The sequence below is a fragment of the Trematomus bernacchii genome, unplaced genomic scaffold, assembly GCF_902827165.1.
Source record: "Trematomus bernacchii unplaced genomic scaffold, fTreBer1.1, whole genome shotgun sequence".
Taxonomy (NCBI): domain Eukaryota; kingdom Metazoa; phylum Chordata; class Actinopteri; order Perciformes; family Nototheniidae; genus Trematomus; species Trematomus bernacchii.
Genome location: NW_022987828.1, coordinates 3,574,203 through 3,598,257, shown reverse-complemented (window position 1 = coordinate 3,598,257; position 24,055 = coordinate 3,574,203). Strand labels below are relative to the sequence as shown.

Below are 24,055 nucleotides of genomic sequence, written 5' to 3'. Positions count from 1 at the left end.
TCTCACAATGCATCATGGGAAACGTGGATCGACGACGATGCTGTGTTCAAGTTACAAAGAAAGAATCGAAAAAAACAGATTCCCTTTGAAAATACAGTTGGTCCCCCTAAAACGTGCTAACAAATACATACAAATTCGTACATTTAAGACTGTATATTTAAAGGTTCATTCTTGTGAGGCGTGGACGCTGTTTTTACAGGTGAATCGTGTTTTTTAATGCTTGCTTTTTGGAACATCCCGGACAAATACAATTATTTTATATGGGAAGTTGAATTAAGCATTTTAATTGTGTAATCTTTAACATTCAAATCGAATTTAACGTCGATGTTCAACGCTTATACATTGCTTCATTAACATAATATGGAGTTAAAACCTAGCATCTGATGTGTGTAGAGCTCTGTGTTGTTGTTGTTACAATACAGCCTGCCCATTTTTTTCAACTTTGAAAAATTGAAACCGTACTAAACCGTACTAAGTTCTGCAGTGGAAAAGCCCATAAGGTAGTGTATCGAGAAAGTGAGCACAGGCACGGTGAGGTAATTAGGTGCATTCATGCTCACGGCGATTCCTTCACACTGAAGGCCAACTTCTCTTTGGAGAGGACTGGCTGAAAGAACTGGCCATTTGAGGTGTTCTGTTGGAGTCCGAGTTCGTCCATTGAACAAAAGGTAATTAAAAAAACTGCTTATATTTTCTCCTTGATAAACTCTAGTGCCATTCACATTCACTTTTCCACAGAGAAAAGCAGTTATCATCCAAGGTGATAGTTCACATGAAGGGAAACTCCACATTTATTTACAAGGTAGGCCTAAATATAAAAAATACTCTTCGTTGTACTGCAATTGATAACGTTTTTATTTTAAAAATGTTGTGTATTTGAATTTGTAGCCTTCACTTAATCGAGGGGACGAGTCGAAGGAATAAGTGAAGACTTTTATATATGATTTCTCATATGATTCATCCGACAGAGGAAAACCCACATCCCAGGAAAAGGTTTATTTATTCTTTATCAGTTTCAACAATTTGAATTATTAGTACTGTATTGTTGGCCAATTAAGTGATATTTTAACTTTTTTTCTGCTGCATCAGATTTTTCATGACTTGGGGTCTGATGTCCTGAAAGCTGCATTTGAGGGTTTCAACCTTTATATAGTCTATGGTTTCAACGCCTGTGTGTTTGCCTATCGCCAAACAGGCTCAGGAAAATCCTACACCATGATGGGTCACGCAGTAAGGCCTTCTCTCAGCTTTCTCAGCACTCTTACCAAGGTTAATGTGTCATTTAAAAAAAAATGTATCTTGAAAGGTAGCTATCCTACAAACATTCATAGCTTTCCAAGTTGCATCTCAAATGTGCCCTTTTTAAATTAGACCCTCAATCTTCAGGGACACCCAGGATGTCACCAAATTCACTGCAGAGCTTACGTTGCAGAATACTCTAGCACCCGGTGGGCTCATAGCACTGACTCCTCAACACATTAGAAAGTGATGGCAGTCTCATCAGACGTCCCTCCCAGTCTCTCCATTTATCTCCATGTTTCTCCCCACTAATCAGAAAATGTGATGAGGGCAGCATACCACGGCTTTTCTCTCCTCACCTTGCAAGGCAATGGACATTTCACATAACAAATTAGCTTTCTGCTTGTCTACCAGGAGACTTGTGCAAGGTCATCAGCAAAGCTGCTGTCAACATCCCAGATAATTATATATGGCTCTTAATGCTTTCTATCTGTTACTTTGTAATTAAAACAAGAGGGCATGCAGCTCAGAGTGGAATTGCTTTTATGCTTCAGTAACTCCATATCAGATGATCTGTTGTTCAGCACTCTTTGCATGTGCGGAGTTGAGGTCAGGTAATGGCAAAGACACACCTACATTTAGAAAACACAACAGGAGCAAAATGAAATTGTAATTTTAAACAACACTGTTACACTAATGTTTTCTAAAAAGAAAAAACCTCTAACAACATTTTTTTTTTTATGTCCCAGAACGACAAAGGTTTAAGCCCACAGATCTGTGAGGGCTTGTTCAGTGAGATATCTCGTAGAGCCAAGAGTGATGCCGTGTCCTTCCGTACAGAGGTCAACATCATGCATTTATATACTTCTTATCTACTTCTGCACTTTAGTCATTAAACATCAAACCTTCAAAAAGACTTCAGGAGAGTATTTTACCCATTCAATATTAGAGACTGGCAGCAGGGGTTGGGCATGTGCATTCTTTGGTACTTAGCATGTAGAGTTGGCAAGAAAAATTGGTTAATGGAAGTGAATTCGAAGCTATGTTCATTTTCTGATCATCAAAATGATAAACTTGAAGATGTAACTGCAGATCTTTAAATGTAAGGGTTAAGAAACTGCTACTGCAAGCCTTTTTCAGCACCACTACAACTCTTTTGCTCATCATTTATGAAATACAAAAAAATCAGAAAGCAAAAGCAAACATCATGTAGAAAAGCATGTCAGCTTGTCTTGTCTGCCCTCCACACAAAAAACATGTGGGATCAGAGTTCAATTGGCTTTCTTTGATGCCATTTGAGAGTACACAAGTTAAAACATTTATCTTGTTATGAAAAATGTGAAGAGGTAATGTTGTGTTGGATATAGACATGTCAATATTGCAATTTCAATACAAAAGTAAGGCCTACCTTTGTTCGTTATGCTCTATGATGCAATTGGGGAAATGGCCAGTAAACAAAGAAAAAGCAGAATCAGATACTTGTCTTTTTTTCATTATTTCAAAATTAAACTGCAGTGCATTTAATGTGTGCCCACCCAAAAATGAGTACACACATGTAGATTACAATTGTGCTCCTTCCAGCTGATACCGACAGTAAAACGAGAGAATTAAGTGAAACATATCTAAAAGATAGGTCCTTTTCTAGGTAACGAGCTGTTTTTCCCTGTTGTTGTTCTTGTTGTTGTCGGTGGAATGATCTAAATATCATATGATGGTGAAGCAGGTAAAGACATTAACTTCACTTCAGAAAATGACTCGACCAAACTATAATGCAGACCATTTGTCATAAAAGACAACATTAAGGTTTTATTACAATAATCTAAGTCCCAGATAATAAACAGACTCATCGCAATATCCGTTTCATTATTAAATGTCCCAGCTCTGCTTCTAAATGATTATATTGGGAGATAATTTGAGGATTTTTAGCCCATCAAGCTACTGCGAAAGTATTATTTTTGCCATTTGGTATCATGTGTGCTGCTGGCACATTATCTGGGTTTTATTCATCTGTAGAATTGTTTTTAACTGTCTGGCTTTGCCAAGCCTTGCCTGAGAAATGTTGAATAGTTTGAAAAGTATTGTTTGATTTCATCTTACAGCTGATATGTTTGTAGTTTATTTTCTTTTTTGGTTTATACCCAGCAGAAATGTGAGTTACACATTACTTTCCAAATAATAATAATCACCTGTATCTTGCAGATAAGATTAAAAACACAGATGTTATTTGAATGTTTGGTTTTAGTAGACAGGATATGGTAATTATTAAAATTGCTTTTTTATACCCGATTCACATATAGTGTATTTAGTGACTGTTTCATTATATGGCTTTACTTATTATTTGATCATTTACATCCTCCATAGGGCTACACATTATCAACCATTTGGTGCATGATATTATTATGATTGTATGCTATTTAAAGCATTAAACTAATACGAATATTGTGATAGGATGTGTGTGATCTCATGGCATAAAGCTGTTTCAGAATAGAGTGCCATCGCTCTGTCAGTGTCACGCTTTCATGAAGCCTAATTGCTCCATGCCTTCAATTGTTTTTGAGTCAGCCACTCAGAATAGTCCTTTTGCTTCTTGCACACACCCAGTATTGATTGAAGTGCTCTGCCGAAACATACTTTGCATAATGTTTGTTTATTCATTGCCATTGCAAGGAGAGCAATGCATGCACAACAATTTGTCTTTAAAGCTATTGTGCATCTCTTTATAGAGACAAGAAAAATAGCAATTTGTTTTGTTCTCCTTTTGGTGCTTTGCCATCAATAATAGCACTGTAAACCTTCATTAATCTGTGGCCTTGTGTACAATCTCGTAGATTGTATTTGGTTTTGTGTTTTCTGTCTTGGCACCAGTTATTTGGAGATCTATAATGAATGTGTGCAGGACCTTCTCATCAAGAAAACTATACCAACATATGGAGGCTTGAGAGTGAGAGAGCACCCCAGGGATGGACCCTATGTAGAGAGTATGTTTTATTTGCCACCTTATGTCTATGTCTTCTTGTAGAAACTTCAGGAAAATCTAATGCAGATTACAACTTGTTTGTAGATCTGTCCCAGCACTTGGTTCACAATCACAATGACATGGAGGACCTGATAAATCTCGGCAATGCCAACCGCTCCACAGCCAGCACCGGCATGAACGGCGCGAGCAGCCGCTCCCACGGCATCTTCACCATCAGGTTCACCCAGGTGAGCTGCTTAAGCGCATCGTTGCTGTCTCTTGTTGTCAGTTTAAAAGTTTTCCTGCAAACTCTTTGGGTGTTCGTAAAAGTTATCCCATAGGAGCTCTAATTAACCTTGTTTATCTGTTTTATGTACTGATAATTTCCAACATGTTTATTTCATCTTCAAAGTCTAGCACTGTTGCCATTTCGCATACAAGTATTCCCATGTGTAGTTGCCTCTTTTGAACTGGGGATGGCTCAGTAGTGTTATTTCATGCCACAGGCGTGGTTTGATGCGGAGGTGCCCCGTGAGACGCTGAGTAAGATCCACCTGGTGGACCTGGCAGGCAGCAAGAGAGCAGACTTCAGGCTGAAGGAAGGCGCCAACATCAACAAATCCCTGGTCATCCTGGGAAGTGTGATCTCTGCTCTGAGTAAATGTCAGTTACAGCAGGACTGACACACCATGACACACCATCTTCTTCTAGTGTTCAGCCGATCCAATCAATAATTTAATGCGAAGGCAGCAATTTCATCCACCATACCGACTAGTGGATAAAACTGCTGACCTAGTATAGAATACAATGATTCCTTATCTCTCATCAATCCATTCTTTTAAAAATAAAATGCAGTTTTATTTGTTTCTTTATTCTGTAATTGGATGTCAGGTTTCATTCCAAATATTGATTTGAAGGTAAAATTTGACTTGATAAATTCATATCTGGAATTACATATGCAATTCAATGTATTGTCTTCATACCCAGCAACCCAAAACATTTATCTATAGACCTTGAGAAAAACGTTCACTTGTTACTGGAGTTGTCTGAATCAGTGTTTTCTCTCTGTGTGACCTTCCAGCTGAACTTAGTGTGGGAGGTCGGTCAACAAAAAAGAAGATCAGAGACTCTGTGCTGACATGGCTACTGAAAGACAGCCTGGGTGGAAACTCTGTGACTACTATGATCGCAAGTATGTGAACTCCACCTGACACCAAGACATTTCAGGCTGTTTCCAGTAAAGTGTGCATCCCAAGTGTGCATCCCACTCATTGCTCATATCTTCTTCCACATAATCATATGGTATCTTATGTGTGCTCTCCTCCCTCCTCGTGGCAGCCATCTCCCCCGCCAATGTGAACTACCTGGAGACCCTGAGCACGTTGCGCTACGCCAGCCGAGCTAAAAACATAGTGAACTCTCGCACGGTGAACTAAGATGAAAACGTGAAGGTGATCAGAGAGCTGCGGGCAGAGGTTTCCAGACTCCGAGGGCTACTAGAAGAAGCTGATCAGGTCCTGCATATGTTCAAGCTCACATAAAAGGCCATTGAGCACACTGCAATATGAATGCTAACAGTGTTTTATCCAAAGGTTACAATGTAGGTTTGGCTGTCTTTTCACTACTTCTCCAGGTTTCCCGTGTGGAGCCATCTTCCTCTGTGAAGGTAGAGGAGGAGCTGCATCAGAATGAGGCGAGGGTGAGTCATCCTCTGCCAAACGGAAATGTGGGGGAGGTTTTATGTTTTTCTTTGTAAACAATACACCTGCTATTGGACCAGCAAATGTGGACCAGCAAATGTGGCGAGACTCGCAGTATTTTGCAGGTAGAGCAACATTTAATATATCATATTAAAACAGTTTTTAGAAAAACAAAAACAAGAGATTGCTCCCACAAAAGATGCACAATTGCCCAAAGGCACATTGTTGTATCATAAAAAACTAACCATGTCTACAAATCCATGTTTTCTTTGTAATTATTTATATTACATGTATAACTACGTCCACCAAAACATCCAGGCACTTCCACAATACCTTTATCCTGAGTTTGATTCACACATTTGTTGACATAAACTCCTCTTACAACCCTTTTTTACTAAAAAAGAGATAAGAAAAGTAACCTTTGGTGCAAATACCCTTTGACCTATTCAACAGCAGTTAGTTTGACCCACAAAAGCAGGTTTCTGTTTGCTTCGATTCTTTGAAATGAGCTTGAGGATAACTAGGATTTCTTTATACATTACTTTTTTCTTACTACTTTAAAGACAACCAAAGACTTCCTGCAAAACCCTGTTGTTTGGCATCTATAATTTTGTTTGTGAACAGAGATGGGTTAACATTTCAGAATAAAATGCCACCTACACTTATACAATTCAATTATATTATTTGGAGCGTTGTTGTTTCTCTCAAAGCGGCAGTTTGTTAGGTGCCCTTGTTGCTTACGTTTTTGTTGCCTGCTTTGTTTTCTAGGCCCCAATTTAGTTATGTCAAAGTCCAAACCGCAATTTATTATTTGAAAATAAAAACATGTAAAACTGATTCCTTTTGAAGATTGGTACAGAAGGATATATGCACGTAAAATAGAAACTACTGAGTACATAAAGTGTGAAGGTTTGCTCTATAAATATAGATATAATATAAATCTATTAACAGTTACCAATCAACAAAGCGACAATTCTCCCAGCAGCAGTTTTGACAGATGTTGCCGCTTGCAGTAAAGACAACCTACCAGCTGGTGTCACTGCAAGTCTTGTAAACCACAGCCACTTCATGGAGTGGAAAGGCTAATGAGAGTAGAGTCGACCTGACATTTAAATTTAATTTCCCATCTATTTAGGGTTTAAATGGCATCCAAAAGCTGAGTCCTTGTAATGATCGTGAAGTTAGTGTGCGTGACAGTGTTTGGGGAGACTGACAAAGAAAAACAGAACAGACGTGCCTTCTCTTTCAACCCAATATGGTGTCTCTAAGGCTGGGACAGGGTGGCAGCATCTTTTATAAGACCCCGAGCTGCAACAAAAAATTCCTCTGTGTGCCAACTGCAGAGTTTACACGGAACAAATTTCCTCCTGTTGAATTTGTGCCCAACCTCTCAAATAACACCAAATGTCATCTGTTTGGGACTCATTGTACTCTGCCAAGTAGCCTGTTGCATTATGCATTGAACTCTGAAGCGTGCCAGTCAGAAAGTATGCAGAGAAATGTTGTCACGATCGTACATGCTTAGCAGATCATTCTCTCTAGCAGATTCCTGGACATGGAAAGATTTGTACATTTCTGACTTCTGCACCAGAATGGCAGAGTGAAGCTACACATTTAGGAAGCCATTGTGTAAGACATTAAAATGTCCTACGCATGAATGTTGGCTATACAGTATGCGTGTTGGATTTGTAACATTATGATACTGTATGATGTGGTTCACAGGTAACATTGGGTGGCGTGACAGCCCTTTATTAATGGCAGTGTATTTGAACTCATTAGCAGCTGTCGGCGCTCTTAATGAAAAGGTCTTGATTATTGACATATGGCACTTGTGTTTCTGACTATCCGGCATATTAATTCAAGTTACAGCGTTGTAAATCTGTTCACATGGTCAAGCACTGATGGCTTTATGCTCGGAGGCAACATCATCCATCTCTGCTGGCTGAGATGAAAAATATGCCTTATTTAGAGCTGTGCCCATTCATGTAGAAGCACCTGTTATGATGCACGATGCAACGTGACACCGGGGCAAAAAAGGCCACTGTACTGGTGACCAGCAAGGCCCTCTGTTGTGGCCGAAAGTCTAAGTGTTTGATGAATGACTTTATGGATTTGACATTTGTCTTGCTGTGCATTTGCATTCTGCACTGACGTTAGAGGTGGTGTATGTGCTCAGCTCGGTACAGAGAAGCACATCCAGCCCCATTTTGAAGTGGCCGTTTCAAAATTCAGCACACATACCAAACAAAACCTTAATCACATTTGGGGAATTTATTTAAAGTAGTTTCTTCCTAACAAATGGCCTTGTGTATGGGGCTATACATATTGCACGCTCTACATCACCTAACACATTAAATTAAGAGCTTCTTCTTCTTCAACTCTTCGATTCTCATATTTTTGGGGGGGTTTGATTCAGTAAATGCTGCTGCTGAGAGCTAGATGAACATTTCTGCCTGGGCCGGAAGGAGACAAGTTGACCAAGAGGGGGTAAACAGAGTTTTGAATTCTGTATTCAAAGCAGATTTAGAATGCAAAGTTATTCATCGTCAGCTTCCCAGATTGGTTACAGGGCATGTGGGAAAGAAAAAGTAATTAATATGAGATGGATTCCACAGCAGCCTCTTACCAGACAGAGACGGCGACCGATTGAGAGAACAAAAAAGGCAGGAAGAGAGTAAAGTGAAATGTTGTTCTACTTCAGGGTTATACACACACACACACGCACAGATTTTGTGAGTAGCTCTACTTCACGAGTGCAGTTTGCTCCCCAGCCACTCTTTCAGTTCCCCTTTATAACACAGTGGTGGGAGGAACCTCAATTTCAGTAAGATAAAATGAAACGGGGTTTCTTTGATCTTAGTGTTTTTTGTACTTCCCAAACACGCTGCAATCAGCACAAAGACGCAACTTAAGCCTTGAATGCTCTCAGCCTGGCTCTGTTTAATGCCAATTTACTTCATACTGTCAGCAGTTATAAGTTTTCAGGTCATTATTGCATTTCAAGACCTTTACATATTCTCATCAGCAGCTCACCTATTGATTGTTCACATGTCAGTAAAAGTCAGTTCCAAACTAGATTGACTTTTTCTTAAATTAAATTCAAGAAATCATCTGGCCATGTCTGAAATGCACATGGCGAGCACATGTGTTATACATGCCATTCATGCATAAGGACTCACATCTCCAACTGAGGCCCAAATATAAATTCTACTAATAACAACCCAGTCAATTTTTCACATTCTTCAAACAAATGAATGACACAGATAATAAGAATTCAACTCAGCTACAATTTCAATAATATATTGAAATGAGTTGAATGGGACACATAGATGAGAATGTATTAACTGATTAGGAGCCCAGATCGTTTTATTGAGTTTAATCCCTCTCTAGTTATTAAAACAAACTGCATGCATGGCAACATGCTGATGTCCAGAGTGCATATCAAGCTAATTACACAGAACATTCACACTACGGCCAGAACAACAACTCTCTGCTTGAGATTCTGTTTTCACATGTAAAAAAACCACAAAATAACATAAAGGGGCGAGTAAGAAATGGAAACGGCTGTTAATAAGATGCCAATCCCTCTCTGTTGGTTACCATTGTGGAATATAAGGCTTCATGCCATTTAAAAAGCTGGCCATGTAATTGCCTTTCCCTTCATGCGCTTTCATTTGAACTTTTATAAAGAGCAATATTATTGGGTATAAATACAGCTCTTTCATGGAAATTAACCTTTTTAATGTAACAGAAAGATTGAAATGCCTGGGTTCAGTTGCTGCTTATCTGTTCTGTTGGCGAGTTGCTCCACTTAACGAGGCTGATGGGCAGTCTGGAAAGAAGGATTAGTTGGAATAGTGTGTTTTTGAACTGCATATTAATAAAGGCAGGAACCTGAACTGTCAAAGTGCTGAGAAAAATCCATTAAAAACTCTGCACAACCACAGATGATGGCTTTAATGGGAGCCTAAATGCTGCCCGAGACTGGCTGCTGGTCTGGGCCACAGTTAATTACAGTACGTTCACCAGCTGCCTCCATCTCAAAGCAGACTTCTTTGTGTCACCCGCACAGACGAGACTGACTGACTGGGTGTGGTGAGGAGCAACTCTCTCTGTTTTGTGTGTGGATGTTGGGAGATCTCATCTGTTCCTGATGTCTGTGGAGAGTGACACAGTGCATTAATCTGCCAGGCTGCTCCTTACCTTTTTAATGAAGTCTGTGAAGAATCCCTTTTAATTAAGTACAGGGGCCAGGGTCGATGTCTCTCCTTCTTCATTAGGAAAAAAAAGGATTTCTCACAACTGCCAATGAGTGAGGTGTTGCTGGTGGTGGACACGTCTCTCACTTCACCGCCCAATCTATACGAAGGAGAGCAGGAGGAGGTTGAAAGAGAGGGGAACTAGTTTATGCAGAGTGTTGCCTCTGAATCCTCCATATGTGAGATTTTCTGCTCTGCCTCTTGGGGAGGTACTTATGATAATCCATGGCAATGTGAGGCATTAGTCCACCAGCTTAACAGAAGAATACTTCTGATAGGGGCCACTCGTGCTTGGGTAGACTCTGGGTTATTGAACCACAGCCATTGCCCTGGGAGGAAAAGGTTAGCGGCCTTAACACTTTGCCTCGAGAGTTGAGTTTCTTTTTATGGCTTAATTCAGAATGCCTTTTGAACCCTGTAGGTTGTCGAAGGCTGAGTATTTAATCTGTTGTTGAATAATTGGCAAATGAACTGCTCAACAAAGTCATTCTGTCTGCTGCCTGTCTGGTATTTTCTAAAGCTAGTAAGAAATACAAATATAATACTAAATGACTTCTTTATACAAAGTTAAATGAATATCGCCCCTTGACAGACACGCATGCTGTAAGGTGGTGTGACTCAGGCTTTTACATTTCCTCCGCAACAATTGTTGGAGGCAGTGAAGCAGATCAGAGGTTTAAGTGTAGCTGTCCTGTGCTTTTAAAAATGGCTTTCAAGGATTAAATCAATTTATCTACCTCTTATCGCATTTCTGTAGAGAGATGCTGTAACACCATTAAATACCTTTTTTATCAGGGGTTTCTGGACAAGCAGTATGAAATGATTTCTTTTTTCTTTTTATGCAAGTTTGAGCTCTCATGAAACTGTAATGTTGCTTGTGTGTCACTATTTAATCAATAGCCCATGTGTGAAATATAGACATTGAATCTCTGTTTCTAAGATTTGGCGTTTATGTTAAACAAATGCCATGTTTTATTGGAGGAAATGAAAGAATCCCGATGAAATAGTTTTATAATGAGTAATTTTAGTACACTTATTCACTGTCCTCAACAAATAATACTCATTTTTTGCCATGACATGATTTTCCCTCAGCCTCCAAGGCAGAGGAATTCACTTCAGTCTGACCTTCCATGCAATACTCCCATCAGACACATTGTAAATGACACACAACTACCTGAAGTTTGTTGCTGTTATCTAAAGTTGACATACTATCGAGAGTATTCACATGCAATGTTGATGGCTATGTCTCCATAAAGGCAATGGCGCATGTTATACAACCCATTGTGTGTGTGTGTGTGTGTGTATGTGTGTGTGGGCGGCAGCACTGCGTCTGTTTCGCTCGCTGAACACAATGTACAGTTCGACTCTCGCCACCATAATCTGAATGATTTATGGTGTCTCTCTTGCCGTTAGCTACTCTGCCGCTTCACGGCGACACATGGTTGGAACGCCGCTATTCTGCCTGGCCTTCAGACAAGGAAGAGCAGTCATAAAGAATACAGTTTTCTGCTGGTTGCCATTAAATGTCTGTCAGCATTTTTATTTTATATTGTGTGCCATTCCTGCTACAGGCTATTGAACGAGTTTGTTCCCCTCCATGGTATATTCACTGCAGGAGGAGACTGTGGCTCTGAAGAAGAAAGGCAGTGGAGTGCTCCTGGGCTGCCAGTTGCCTCATCTGATAGGCATTGATGAAGACATGCTCAGCGGTGGAATCGTCCTGTATTATCTGAAAGTGAATCATTTGAACTTCACATAATACGCAAATTATTCAACATTTGTCTCAAATCATTACCAGTCAAGGTCTATTGCTTCCGTTAATTGCCAAACAGCTTGCATATTGTATCATGACCTTTTAATCTTCGCTGTAGGAGGGCAAAACGCTGATTGGGAGTGAAGAAGCCTCATGCAGTCAGGGTATTGGTGAGTCAAGGATACTGCGATATGTTCCCAACAGCTGTGTTCTGTATTAAACTGATAATTAGCAGTATGTCTATGCTTTCATTTTTAATTGTATTGTAGTGCTTCATGGTCCTGGGCTTCTCAGTGAACATTGTGTGTTGGAGAACCGCGCTGGGACCGTGACTCTGATCCCGCGGGATGGTGCGCTGTGTTCAGTCCACGGCTCTGTGGTAACTGAGCCCTGCCAGCTGACCCAGGGTAAGTATTTCTACAAAGAATAATATGCTCTTGATATTTTTTTAATGAACCTGAAGGGAGGGGGGGGAGGCGTGCCTGTAATAATGAAGATTTCTCATTCAGATTCCCAATTATTTGGCTGGTGGGACGCAGTAACCCGCTCATCCATTTTGAATGCAGTGATATGAGATCACTGCATCACATCTGCAAATGAAATCCACTTTTATGTCCCTGGCACCCCCACGGCAGCACACACTTGGGGCATGAGTGGATTGTGAAAACAGCTCTCCACAGGGCAGATGCCATTTCTCTTACTAAATATTTTGAAGGGCGAGGGACCCCAGACAAAGCTCCAGACAAAGCCTCAGGCCCTCCATTTAATTGGCAGATGGAGTTGATAGGCCCGACAGGTTTGAAGTGGGCCAGAGCATTAACCTTTGAAAGGACAGAGCCGATCCTGAGCTGAAACTCCTGCCCCCCTGAGCAGACCCTGCTATCCGGGGCTGGAAGCTTTTCCCCGCTTACTACCTCCTCATCCACACTGCTTTGCTTTCCAGAGATAATAACTGCACACAGAACCAGGCGGCGCAGGGCCTGGCTACGCTGGTCTCTTTTATAACCATTTCAATTTATCCAATATCCCCTTCAGAAACGGCGGCATCTGAAGCTATTTTCTTGAACAAATGATAGTAATTTTCAGTCCAACGGCAGCTGGAATCCATCACAGGCTGCCCTCTCAGGTGCTTTGTCACTCGTCAGAAGTCATTAGTAGTGGCAAGATTAGTATTTGCTGTGCGGAGGTGAGGAATGAAGAGGAGACCTCAAGAAAATCTGTGGATGTGACCATATGAGTGCGAGTCTGATTTATAAACCTTAATATCACTTCAATTCTATAGCTTTACAAGACTCCTCAAGTTCCCTGGGACCATTTTCTCTGGTAAATCATCCCCCTGGTCTAGGTCACTGCCAATCAGACTGGGATTGGGTTCTTCATGGCAATTCATTTACTTTGCCTCAACAGAGGAAAATGTTGGGAGAACTTTCTATGCAATTTGTCAACTTTTCCTCAAGCTCAGTGCAGAGACAGTTCACTGCAGGGTGATTTCATGCATTATAGATACTGCCACACCTCCAAAGGTTACCTGGCAGACCTGCAGCACCATTCCTGAAGGTTTCTTACTTCTGCCAGTCTTTCTCCCAGTGTATTACATAATTCAATGTTTGGTGCTGCAAATATTAAGTTTCAGCCACTAAATTAGTTGCTTTTTTTCATGCTATTCCTCTCCTGTCCCCTCTAGGTGATATCACCAAAGCTAGGAGGTGGAACTTTACTCCGGTTTAACCAGCCGACTGAAGCTGCCCAGCTCAAAGAGAAACTTCAGGTACAAACAGTCCTATTGTGTTTTCTTCATGCCATCCTGCTGTTTTTGTATAGCTGAGAGCCTCTTTCAGAAAACATGCTGCCTTTTCTCCTGTTAATTGTGTAAAGCCAGTCAGCAACATGCACTTTGTTTCCATAACTACTAGCTGTAATAGTTGCTTTCTTCAGCAAACGTGGCTCATGTTGAACTTCACACTTCGCTCCACATCAGAAACTCCACAATAACACTGCCAGTGTGTGATCCATGCAGGTTTTTTCTGATCAGAATACAAACTACTGCCCGCTTCTCGGCTGTTGCTGCTTGTTTTTGCCTGTTTAGCATTAAACTCTACTCCTTTTGTTCTGATTAATTGGCTCATAAAAAAGCACCAGACCTGCACACAGCAAGCAATCTCTCCCAAATATTGAACTGTTTTCGACCTCAGAGAAGCTCTCTCTGAAAGGAAGCCAGGTGCAGTCACTTTAAAACTCGCTGCTTTTTGCCCAGCCTGAAACAGCTCCCCCTTGGCTCTCATTCACTTTCATGTGTTTTTTAAAGAGCCATTGTGTGTGAAGGCACCCTTTCTTCTGAAGAAACCACAACCAGTGTTCCTCTGCAATAATTTGTTTATGTTTAAGTATTCTTAAGTTAGACTGTATAAGTGGTTGAATTAATAATACAATGGTTGTGTGCTTGACAGACTAAAAGCAGAAGGAGTAGGATTTGCTGGTTACAGATTGCAATGACACTCGAAGCCACATCACTGCTGTATGGGTCAGGGTGTTTGCTCGCGGTTGCAAACCAACCTCAGATTCACTCTCGTTTGGAAACAAGCTTTGTCCAACTATATTTATGTTTTTCTCAACCCAATGTCTGCCATTTTTTACAATCCGGCATCTGGTTACTACGTTTTTATAGGCGAGAGGCAGACGCCCGGAGTTGTTCTGAACACATGAAGAATAAAAAACAGGGGTAGGGTCACTGCAGATTAGAAGTATTTTGTGTATATATTGTTCTAAAGGAACTTTTCTACACATTTTACTTGTGTGCTGCAGGTCAAGTACATGTTTATTGTTAGACAGTATCAAATCACATTAGCATTATATGGTAAATGGATAAATAGAAACAAATCTCTAACTGAAGACCATCTCCACTCTTAAGATCACTTCTGTTGGTATTTTTCGGGTTTGATTAATTATTTGACGTTAAATAAATCAGTATCTGTAAAGTTGTCCATTTCTTAACACCTACATCATGAAGATAAAAGGATATTCCAAACAAAATCTTCCCAAAAGTACTAAAAACAAGCCCAATCAGGTGAAGGAAAATAAAAGTGCAGTTATGTCAGTCAGATACTCTAAATCTACTTCGATTAACCATCCACAGAAACTGAATGTGTCTGTGAGAGGAGCACTAGCCAAGCAGGTTACACCTAGAGGCCAGTATGCAGGTTTCCATTCCAAATATGGTAGACAAAGTGCATACAAATACTGTTTCCTAGGTGCTGTACCACTCGGCTTCATGGCAGAGGGAAAAACTCTGTCGAAACTAGGAGTGAGCATTTGTATTTGCAGTTGCACAATCTGAAAAATATTGCTGCCACACTCAAACTGCCTGTATGTTAAAAAGTAAGTTCCAGTCTGGTACAATTGACCTACAACTCTAATCTTGTCTCCTTTAAGCATTTCCTCTTGCTTTATAACATTTTATGTTGCAAAATGTATTCAGAAACCATTTTACAGACACAGCTGTACTTCTGTTTTCTGACAGCTCTCTGCATTATTGAAAATTGCACACCATTACAGCCAAATAAAGTGGAGACATCCAGGACCCGCTGTGGTCTCGAGAAGAGTCTTTGTCATTCATTTTTAACATCGATCTCAAATGAGATGGTCTTAAGAGTTCTACATTTCCTCAGTCTTAAAATATGCCAGCAGACTGAAAATGCCCTGTGTAACTCTGGTTTTAAAACGGTATATTTCAAATGGCAAATGGCAGTCTAACGGTGTTAAATATTAAATGTGAATATTACAGAACCACAAAATGGACCTAGTTATATATTAAAGGTGCTTTTTCATTTTAGGAATATGTAATATCTTCATGCCGTTTGCCCTCATTTGGAAGGGTTTTGATTAACTAGATTTTAGATTTTGACATCCCTCTTAATTTTGTCAAAGCTCTTCAATCTATCCTGTTACATTTTGTGAAAAACAGTGTGATGAATACTGAAGACATACAGCATATACTATTAATTGAATCATCGCATAACTGCAAATCAACCACAGGCAGCTGTCACTCTTCTCACACTGCCAGATTTACATTTCACAGTGCTGTCTCATTCTGTTGTCTGCAGAGCGGGCTGCCGTCTGCCTTCAGCCTGCCCTTGACTGACATGTCCAACTCTACAGAGACTCTGTCCGAGGCGATGCTGCAGAACCCAGGGTGAGACGCATGCAGACATGTGTAATAGCTCTCAACTCTCAGTGACCCAAGCATAACTGAACCCTGTCCACCTCAATCTCCACACTGTGCCTGCTTATTGAGCAATGTTCATCGGGCGCATGGACCAAATCAAAGCCATAAATCATGGCAGCATTTCTGTGAGGAGAGCTGGGAACATGCAAAAAAGCCATTTTGATGCTTAATGCTGAGCCAGTGGAAAACACAGCAGGCAAACTCCACTTCTACAGCCCAAGGGCGTGTCCAAAAAAAGCCTTGAGTTTTGCAGGTAGGGAACTACCCTGTGTCCCATTTCCAAAATTACTGCAGTGCACTTAAAGTTCAGATTCCCCTAAACTCCTAAAATGCAGAGTGAAGAAGAAGAAGCAGCAGCAGTACTGATGGGAAGTTACATAATTCGTTTTGCTACACTCCCACCAGATCCATTTTACATTAGCTCTTTCTCAATCTGCATTCTTTTGAAATACCATCAGCTATGGCCATAGCAGCCATTCAAAGTCCACATTTAAGTGTCTCAGCATCTAGTGATAACTGCAGATGATATAAGCCCCTGATATAATTGTTGTTCTATGTCACTAAATTCATGTCTTTAAATCAGTCATTTAGATCTTGCACATGTGGTTAATATATAAAAAACAAAATGCCCTTTTTGAAAATTTGAGCTGTTTTTTTCGATGTATCAAACTTTCTAGGTGTGCAAAATGCCTTTGGTCATACTGCGGTAATATTTAATACGGAAAGTCTTTTGTTAGTTTAGTGTTGACACTATTATGTCTGGAGTGATTCAATCATGCTTTCCTAAACCTTAGTCTTAGTGTACAATTGTAATATTTGGTTTTCCCAATTGGCTGAAGGTAAAGTGTAGAGGTTTGTGTTTTGTATTGGGCAAAAACATATTTTAGTTGCCTTTGTGTAACCTATATCTAGATATTGCCATTAATGAATAATATTAAGCAAATATATATATGAAAAGAAAAATATGCTATAGTTACATAAAAATCTTTAACAAACAGTGACATATTTTCTTTTGTCAGTTATGGTTCCTCACTATTATTTTTTATTACACAGCCTACCAAACTCTGAAAGGCACTGTGTTAATGTGACTGATCTTTATACCCTGCCACTGCCTTGGAACTGTGTGACAGGTCATTGATCTGTCAGTGACTCAGTGTTCATTGAATTAGTGCCCAAAATCCAATTCACTCTCTAGTGATTCACCACCTACTGAAGAAAGTGAGCAAACACCCCGAGTCTCATGATCTGATAACCCTCCCTGATGTTTTACAGCGTGTAGAGCTGGCTGACATGTAATTTCCCTCTCATTGCAGTATCCCCGAAAAGTGGCGCTTCCGCTCATGTGATTCATACTGCCTTCAGTCCGACACCTGGAACCGTTTCCCCCGATCCGCTGGTCTGACACTACCTGTATGTGAGGCGTAAATACCTGAGTGTTTGGAGGATAACTTCAAGGCCCCAATTAGTCAAACACATAGCCTGTGTTCATCATCACTGTGTCCAAAACACTTGGTTTATGTGTGAAATCGGTATCGCAGAGTGAGCGAAAAGATGGAGAAGAATTGAAGTCAGGAGTCTGTGGTTGACAGAAACTGAGACAGCTTGATGGAAGATTAGCAGCAGGACTGATACGTTTATTTTTATTTTTTTGCAGTGTACATATACACAGAGGCAAATACGGAAGTATAGCACATTTAGCAAAATACACTGCTTATTAATTTCCCTCTAAACACCCACCTCCTCTCACCCATGCTGTACAATCATCTGTTTGGCAGAGAGGGAAGGTTTTTTTTTTTTTTTATTCTTCTCATTGCTTGGATATGTATTCCATCCTTGTTCTGCTTGTTGTCCGTGTAGCATAAAATCCCTTGCAGCAAGGACAGAATTGATCTCTAAGTTTGCCCGATCATCTTGGAAATGAGCCTCAGTGGGAAAAAAAAGAGAAAATTACATTCAAATGGTTGCTTTGGATATCTGCTCAGCTCTGGAAGTGACAGGAGATATCATTGAACAGACCTACCGTTGCTGTAGGGGCTGCTCCTTTGCAACAAAGCAAGCCTCCTATTATTGTCTACATCAGTTGGATCACAGACTTGCTCACTAGAGATTTGGGACAGGAAAAAGGCTAGCTGCATTAACAATACATTGCAAAACTTCACATTTGTATATTTATCCAGATGTTTGATTCACTGATCTTTATTTATGAGATGTCAAGGAGCATTTATGTCAGCTGACTGCAGATTTTCTCATGTAGCCTTGCCTCTAAGCATGAGGTGTAGGAAACCAATTCAATTGCGCTTTTATTTTGGAAACATGAGATGGAAACTCCTAGAAGAGTCAAGAAAGCTTGGTTTGTCTGTTATTGCGAGGTCATATGCTTTTGCAATGTGCATTAATTCATGACCCCGCAAAAGACACACTCATGTGCAGTAGTAAAAGTCGGTCCACTGTGTTCTTTCCTTTTCAAATGGACTGTGTAACCAGAGCCAAGTTCAAATACTGCTCTTTCAAACACGGCAGAGTCTGGACTCTGAGAGCTCCCAGTGATGGAGCAGGCTAGCTGGCATTTGACCCATGCAGCTTTTAATGGCCACCTTAGCTCTGAAAGTCCCTCATCTGACAACCCTCTCAGTATTTGCCGTCTCCGGCCAGAAGGCCAAGTGGCGACTTTACTCTCTGCCGCCTTCTGACTGTTATTAGACGCTGGAATCTTCTGAAATTGTGTTTTTACACTGGTTAACATCCATCACTCTAGGAGCTCCTGTGCCACACCTCCAGCTTCTAGCTTTAGTGCAGACAGAGCAAGCCTACCTACAACAATGTTGCTCTGAAGGCTGTGATTATCTTTTTCATATTTGTGTTACTTTACTTTAAAGCTTTTTAGTCAACCTCCCATGTGTCTCTTTCAAATATCTGGGTTGGAGTTTCATAAAATAACCCAGAAATGTATGCAATGAGATGTGATGCAGATGAAGGGATGTAGGACTTCTCCGTGAAATCTGTGTGGGTGTGCATGCATGATGTGATAACTAGGAGGATGGAAGAGAAGCTCAACCAGCAGGAGGTGGAATGGCAGCAGGTCCAAGAAAACCTGAACAGACGCAACCGGGACATCAAAAGACTTTCAAAGAAAAACAGTAGGGCTCCCCATCAATCGAGAGCAGAAAGGAAGGCAACAGGGGCAGAGATGGAAGAGACTGGCAACGGGTGAGTTAGATGGAGGCGAACTGTGCTCTCTGTGGTGATGTTAATGAATCCTTGTTTGTGTACCAGCAGTCATTCCACAGCAAGATCACTGTAAACCTCTGCATGAGAGCAAAATGGTATCAAGAAAATGTGGCTCGCTTCTGAGACTAGAAATCTCAGATCAGTGTTCCCTCAATTTGTTCATGCGAGCAGACAAACATCTGCCGAGTGCAGGACATCCTCTGTACTGATCCTCAGGATCTGCAAAAAATCCTTTAATCACCACGAGGACCCGGCCTGTGATCCCTCTTGTTGATGTTGTCAATGCTTTAGCGCTCCCACTTTCCTCCCTCACCGAGCTGCCGCAACACAGCGCTGAGCCAAAGCCTCTGTTTACTGTCAGAAATCATTCTGAGCTGTATATTTGGTTTCTGCTCCCCCCTCTAGAGTGCTGAGAATTGTATGTAAATCCTCAAATCAACATGCACACATTCTATTTAATTTCACAGCTAGTAGAGAGGCTCTAATCTCATCCAGCCATTTGGGCTGTTTGCTTTTCAAATCTAATGGATGGTTTTTGTGAGGGCGGGGTTTGGGGTTTGTGCAGTCTTGTCTTTTGGCTGCAAACTGAAGTCTCCAGTGTCCCACCACAGCAAATAATTAAATTAGCTTTTAAAAACAAAGAGGCTGGCTTCGTGGATAGGCATATAAAACACAGATGTATTGTGCACACACCTCCCCATATCAAGACGCAACCTTTGTTCTCTAAAAGAATATGAAAAGATATTATTTAATTCTTGTCGCTTCACTGTGTCCTTTTTCAGCCAGATGGAAACGCAGTCTGCAGAGACAGCCGCGTCCATAGTGCCACACAGCTGTCTAACCTCTGCCACAATAGAGAAGCTCATCAATGCAGTATGTATTTACATTTTAATTTCCCAAACAAATCCCTCTCTTGATTAGATCTAAATGAAATAAGGATTTAATCAATGAGCCATGGGTATTTTCTGCATGAATTATATGACTTGTAATCATTTTTAAAGATATTGAATGAGCTAAAGTAGAGTGTGCAAAAGTAAGAAATGTGTTCTGCAGTCTTGAACAAGTCACTGTGCAACTGAAGTACAATTCCCTTTAGTCTTTTGCAAAACAGAAAATGTCAATACCTTCCTACCCCCCTTTCCAGCCAAGCTCAATACAGATTTTTACGAGGCATGAAATACTTTTTCCCTTGGCTTGTTGTGTTTGTTTAATATGCACATATTTTCCTTGAAACCCCTACAGGAAAGTGTAATAGGGTTTAAATGACAGTCACTCTACCAACGCACATGGCAATGAGAACACGTTTGAAGTACTCCTGTTTATACATGTACCTTGATGTTTTTCACAAAATGTTCCTTTGCATGTATTTATGTATTCAAATATAATTGAATACATTAATAAAGAGGCCTTTTTAAATGGGGCTGAATGAAATGGTTATTTGAATTCCTTCTCTGCAATGGCAGTGCTTATTTTTGTAGTGCATTGCATAAATTAACTAGAACTTTTTTGAAATGCCCTGTACAGAAGTTTTATTTCCTCATTGTTTCTCCTTTTCTCATCCATTTACACAATTCAAACTAGGTCATACCTGGTAAAGATCCTGTCCCTAACACCAGTATTCAGATGGATAGAGACACACTACAGGATGGGATAAGCACCAGGGATGGCCGGGAGCAGGAGGGGGACTTGTGTCATAAATCAGGGCCGGGGCTCATGTCTGAGTGGCCACGGAGGAAAGTGAGAGAGGAGGTTTGGTCAGGGGATGCCAGCCTCCAGCAGACAAGTGTCCTGGGCCCGGGTGATGGATGTGGCACGAAGCCAGAGGGGAATGCTAACAAGATCAAAGGCGCCGTGGCTGACTGCTACAAGGAGAGACCTGAATCTGGTGGGAGCTCATTAAGCAGCATGTCCCACCTGCAGAGCAGCAGAGGAACTCGCTCCACGTCTGTCCTCCCACAGAACAGCACTCATCCTCAGCTCGACATAAAGCCCCTCTGCAGTCAGGCAGCCCGCTGTCCGCCTGAGAAAACAATCTTCGAGGGCCTTTTTGGCTGTGCAGAGATGGATGAATCTGGAGGTTTGCAGGGGTTTACAACAGAGGTAGAGACTGCAGCAGCCTCTATTCAACACTCTGGGCTGGGCTCTCTGGTCAGCAGAGTTACTTGGTTGGTCCAGGGACCAGGGTGCAGGGCGTCTCCTGTGGAGCTCTCCCTCAGTATTGCAGCATGTCAGGAAAGAGGGTGTACAGCATGTTGGGGCCCGCTGGTCCAGTCATGTTGTCTCTCTGGTCAGGGAGGGTCAATATATGTCTGTAGTGAAGGACAGCAAGGTCTTCTCTCTGGTAAAGGATAGTCACATTTTCCCCATGGTTAAAGATCTTTCTATCACACAGCACATCCACACGGAGTTCACTCGATACCTTCAGCATGAAGAAGTCAAGATAAGTCAGAGCTGCATAAATACTAACGCATCAGAAAATGATACGTCGACAAGGAATAACAGTATCGAGGATCTACAGTTACCTCAAGAGCAAGACAAAGCTGATATTCATGTAAAACAAGGACACACACTCACTACAGAGCTGTTACCAGTGAAACACATCAGTAACCCAGTTCATCCATTCACCTGAAGACAAAGATCAGGCATGGGAGAACTCAATAAATGTCCACAACACAAACGACGTACAAATCTTTAGTCAGACGCTCATCTCCACCTCACTGCACAACTCCCAGAAGATTTTAGCTCTCTATTGGCTGAATGTTGCCAAGTGCAGCCAACCGGAGCCTCGCCCCGCCCTCCTGGTCCTGGCAGAGACCGGCCTCTTCACCCTGACTGCTGACTCCGGGCACCTGGTTATGTTCCATCAGCTCCCCTTGGTGCAGCTGATAGAGGTGCAGATAGGCTTAGCAGGCCACAGTCTGCGTTTGATGGGCTCCTCAGAGGAGAGCATCCTGGGAGTCTACACCCACAGCCACAGCCAGAACCTTACCAAATACCTGTGCTCGGCCATACTTGGTGTTATCTGCCCCTGGGACAGAAGGGTGTCTCAGCACCCGCTGCTTCATGGAGACCTGATGATGCTGTCTTTAGACTGGCAGGCTTCTGTACCTGACCTGCTGCTGGATGCTGGTTTAAAGGTCTGCTGCCAGTTTCAGAAAAGTCTTGCTGATCTGGTGTACTTTCTCCATTGTAACATGGAAGAAGGAGCAGTATCTCTAGGCGAAGTGCAGATACTGGTGTACACAGGTGTAGGGGTGCGGAGCAGTTCCAATAACTACACTGAGCCCCTGACCCAGCTTTTAGTCACTGACACCCAGCGGCATGGTGCAGGAGGATGCTGTCTTTCACCCGACTTCACGCTCTGTCAGGACAGAGCCCTGCCGTCCCCAATTCAATGACTTAACTCTCCGTCAGTGCTCAGATGTGTGCTGCGTGCTGGTGCATGATAAAGACGAGTGCGGTGCTGTCAGTCTGGATGTAATCTTGGCAAATGCGAGGGGCAGGGGTCACCCTGAAAGCGTGACTAAGGCAGCTAGCCCGTCTGCACACGCTTCAAATTCATCTCCGCAAGCCGAAGTGTGGAAATTAACTTTCAGTTGCTCCTCTGAGGCCGCTTTCCTGATTAAGCACTTGTCAAATGTCTGATCAAGGACTGAACAGCCAGTAATGAACAGCCCGGCTCGAAAACTCTCAATCACAGGGAGCAAAAGTGCATCCCAACCAGACAATGCAGAGGACAGCTTCACTGCTAAATGACAGTTAAACTATGAACTATTTTGAAGTTTCCATTTTGATTTGTTTTTCTTAAAGTTTGTCGTTTTAATAATACATGGCTTTAGCACTTTTATCTTTAAACCCCTTACATTTCTTTGTACTTGTATTGTTTTTGTTCTTTAACCATTAGCCCCCTATTATTATTGTTGTCAAAGGTTGTCAGTTTAATGTTATAAATAATTATCTTGACATTCAGGATTAAAAACCTGTTTGTACTGGTTTTGTTTGTTTCATGGGTATTGTAACATTTAAAAAAGGTATTATAGATAGATAATAATAATCTCCTTGCAATGGTTACTTAAATTGTATGTGTATGTCAAGATGTTCCCAATTTCAAATATTTTATAGACAAATCTAAATAAAGTATTTTGTTTAAATAAAAGAATGCTAAATCCAATACTGCTCTTTAGTTGTGTTTACCATAAGCTCTGATAGTTGATCTTTTAGCTCAAAAACAAAGAATTCAGGGTCTGATGCATTTCACGGCTTTGTCTAATACGTTGTTTTGCTATCATATCCATCAGGCTTTCTTTCTATACTCTCTTCTCTGTTGTGAGCTTTGGCGTTGGCTCCTAATTTTACTTGCAGCCTCCTCCTCAGTATCTAGGATTCTGCATACATTTGTATTCCTATCTTATCATCAAGCTCCACACTTAGTCAATCTTAGGTCAAGGTAAGCCCCCTCTCACACAGTATCTACCTGCACAATTTCTCAATGGATTCATCCCTGCCAGTCAACATCGTCTCATTCCAGGACTGAGCTTGTTCATTGTATGAGAGATGTTTTAAATAGCTTGACGAGCTTGCTACATCTCTTAGAAAGAACCCAAGTCTGATTCACATTGGGAGAATCAGAGCCAAAGACTGTTTGTTCCACGTCTTGACTGAGACCCCATACAGTTTGGAAAATTACCTGGACAATAC

At 41.3% G+C, this 24,055-nt stretch overlaps 1 protein-coding gene across 1 annotated transcript; it reads left to right on the top strand.

Moving 5' to 3' along the window:
- The first annotated feature begins 7 nt into the window (after positions 1–7).
- On the top strand, positions 8–23,356 carry kif16bb (kinesin family member 16Bb). The gene is given in 23 exon segments (XM_034152296.1): positions 8–50; positions 644–668; positions 739–833; positions 905–993; positions 1,090–1,230; positions 1,989–2,083; positions 4,102–4,217; positions 4,301–4,443; positions 4,702–4,852; positions 5,277–5,387; positions 5,534–5,709; positions 5,829–5,894; positions 5,976–6,020; positions 11,770–11,889; positions 12,026–12,077; positions 12,177–12,314; positions 13,592–13,632; positions 16,008–16,096; positions 19,163–19,336; positions 20,140–20,230; positions 20,939–21,434; positions 21,962–22,673; positions 22,675–23,356. Coding segments are annotated over 23 exon segments (3,537 nt in total). The 3' UTR covers positions 23,003–23,356.
- Positions 23,357–24,055: the final 699 nt, after the last annotated feature.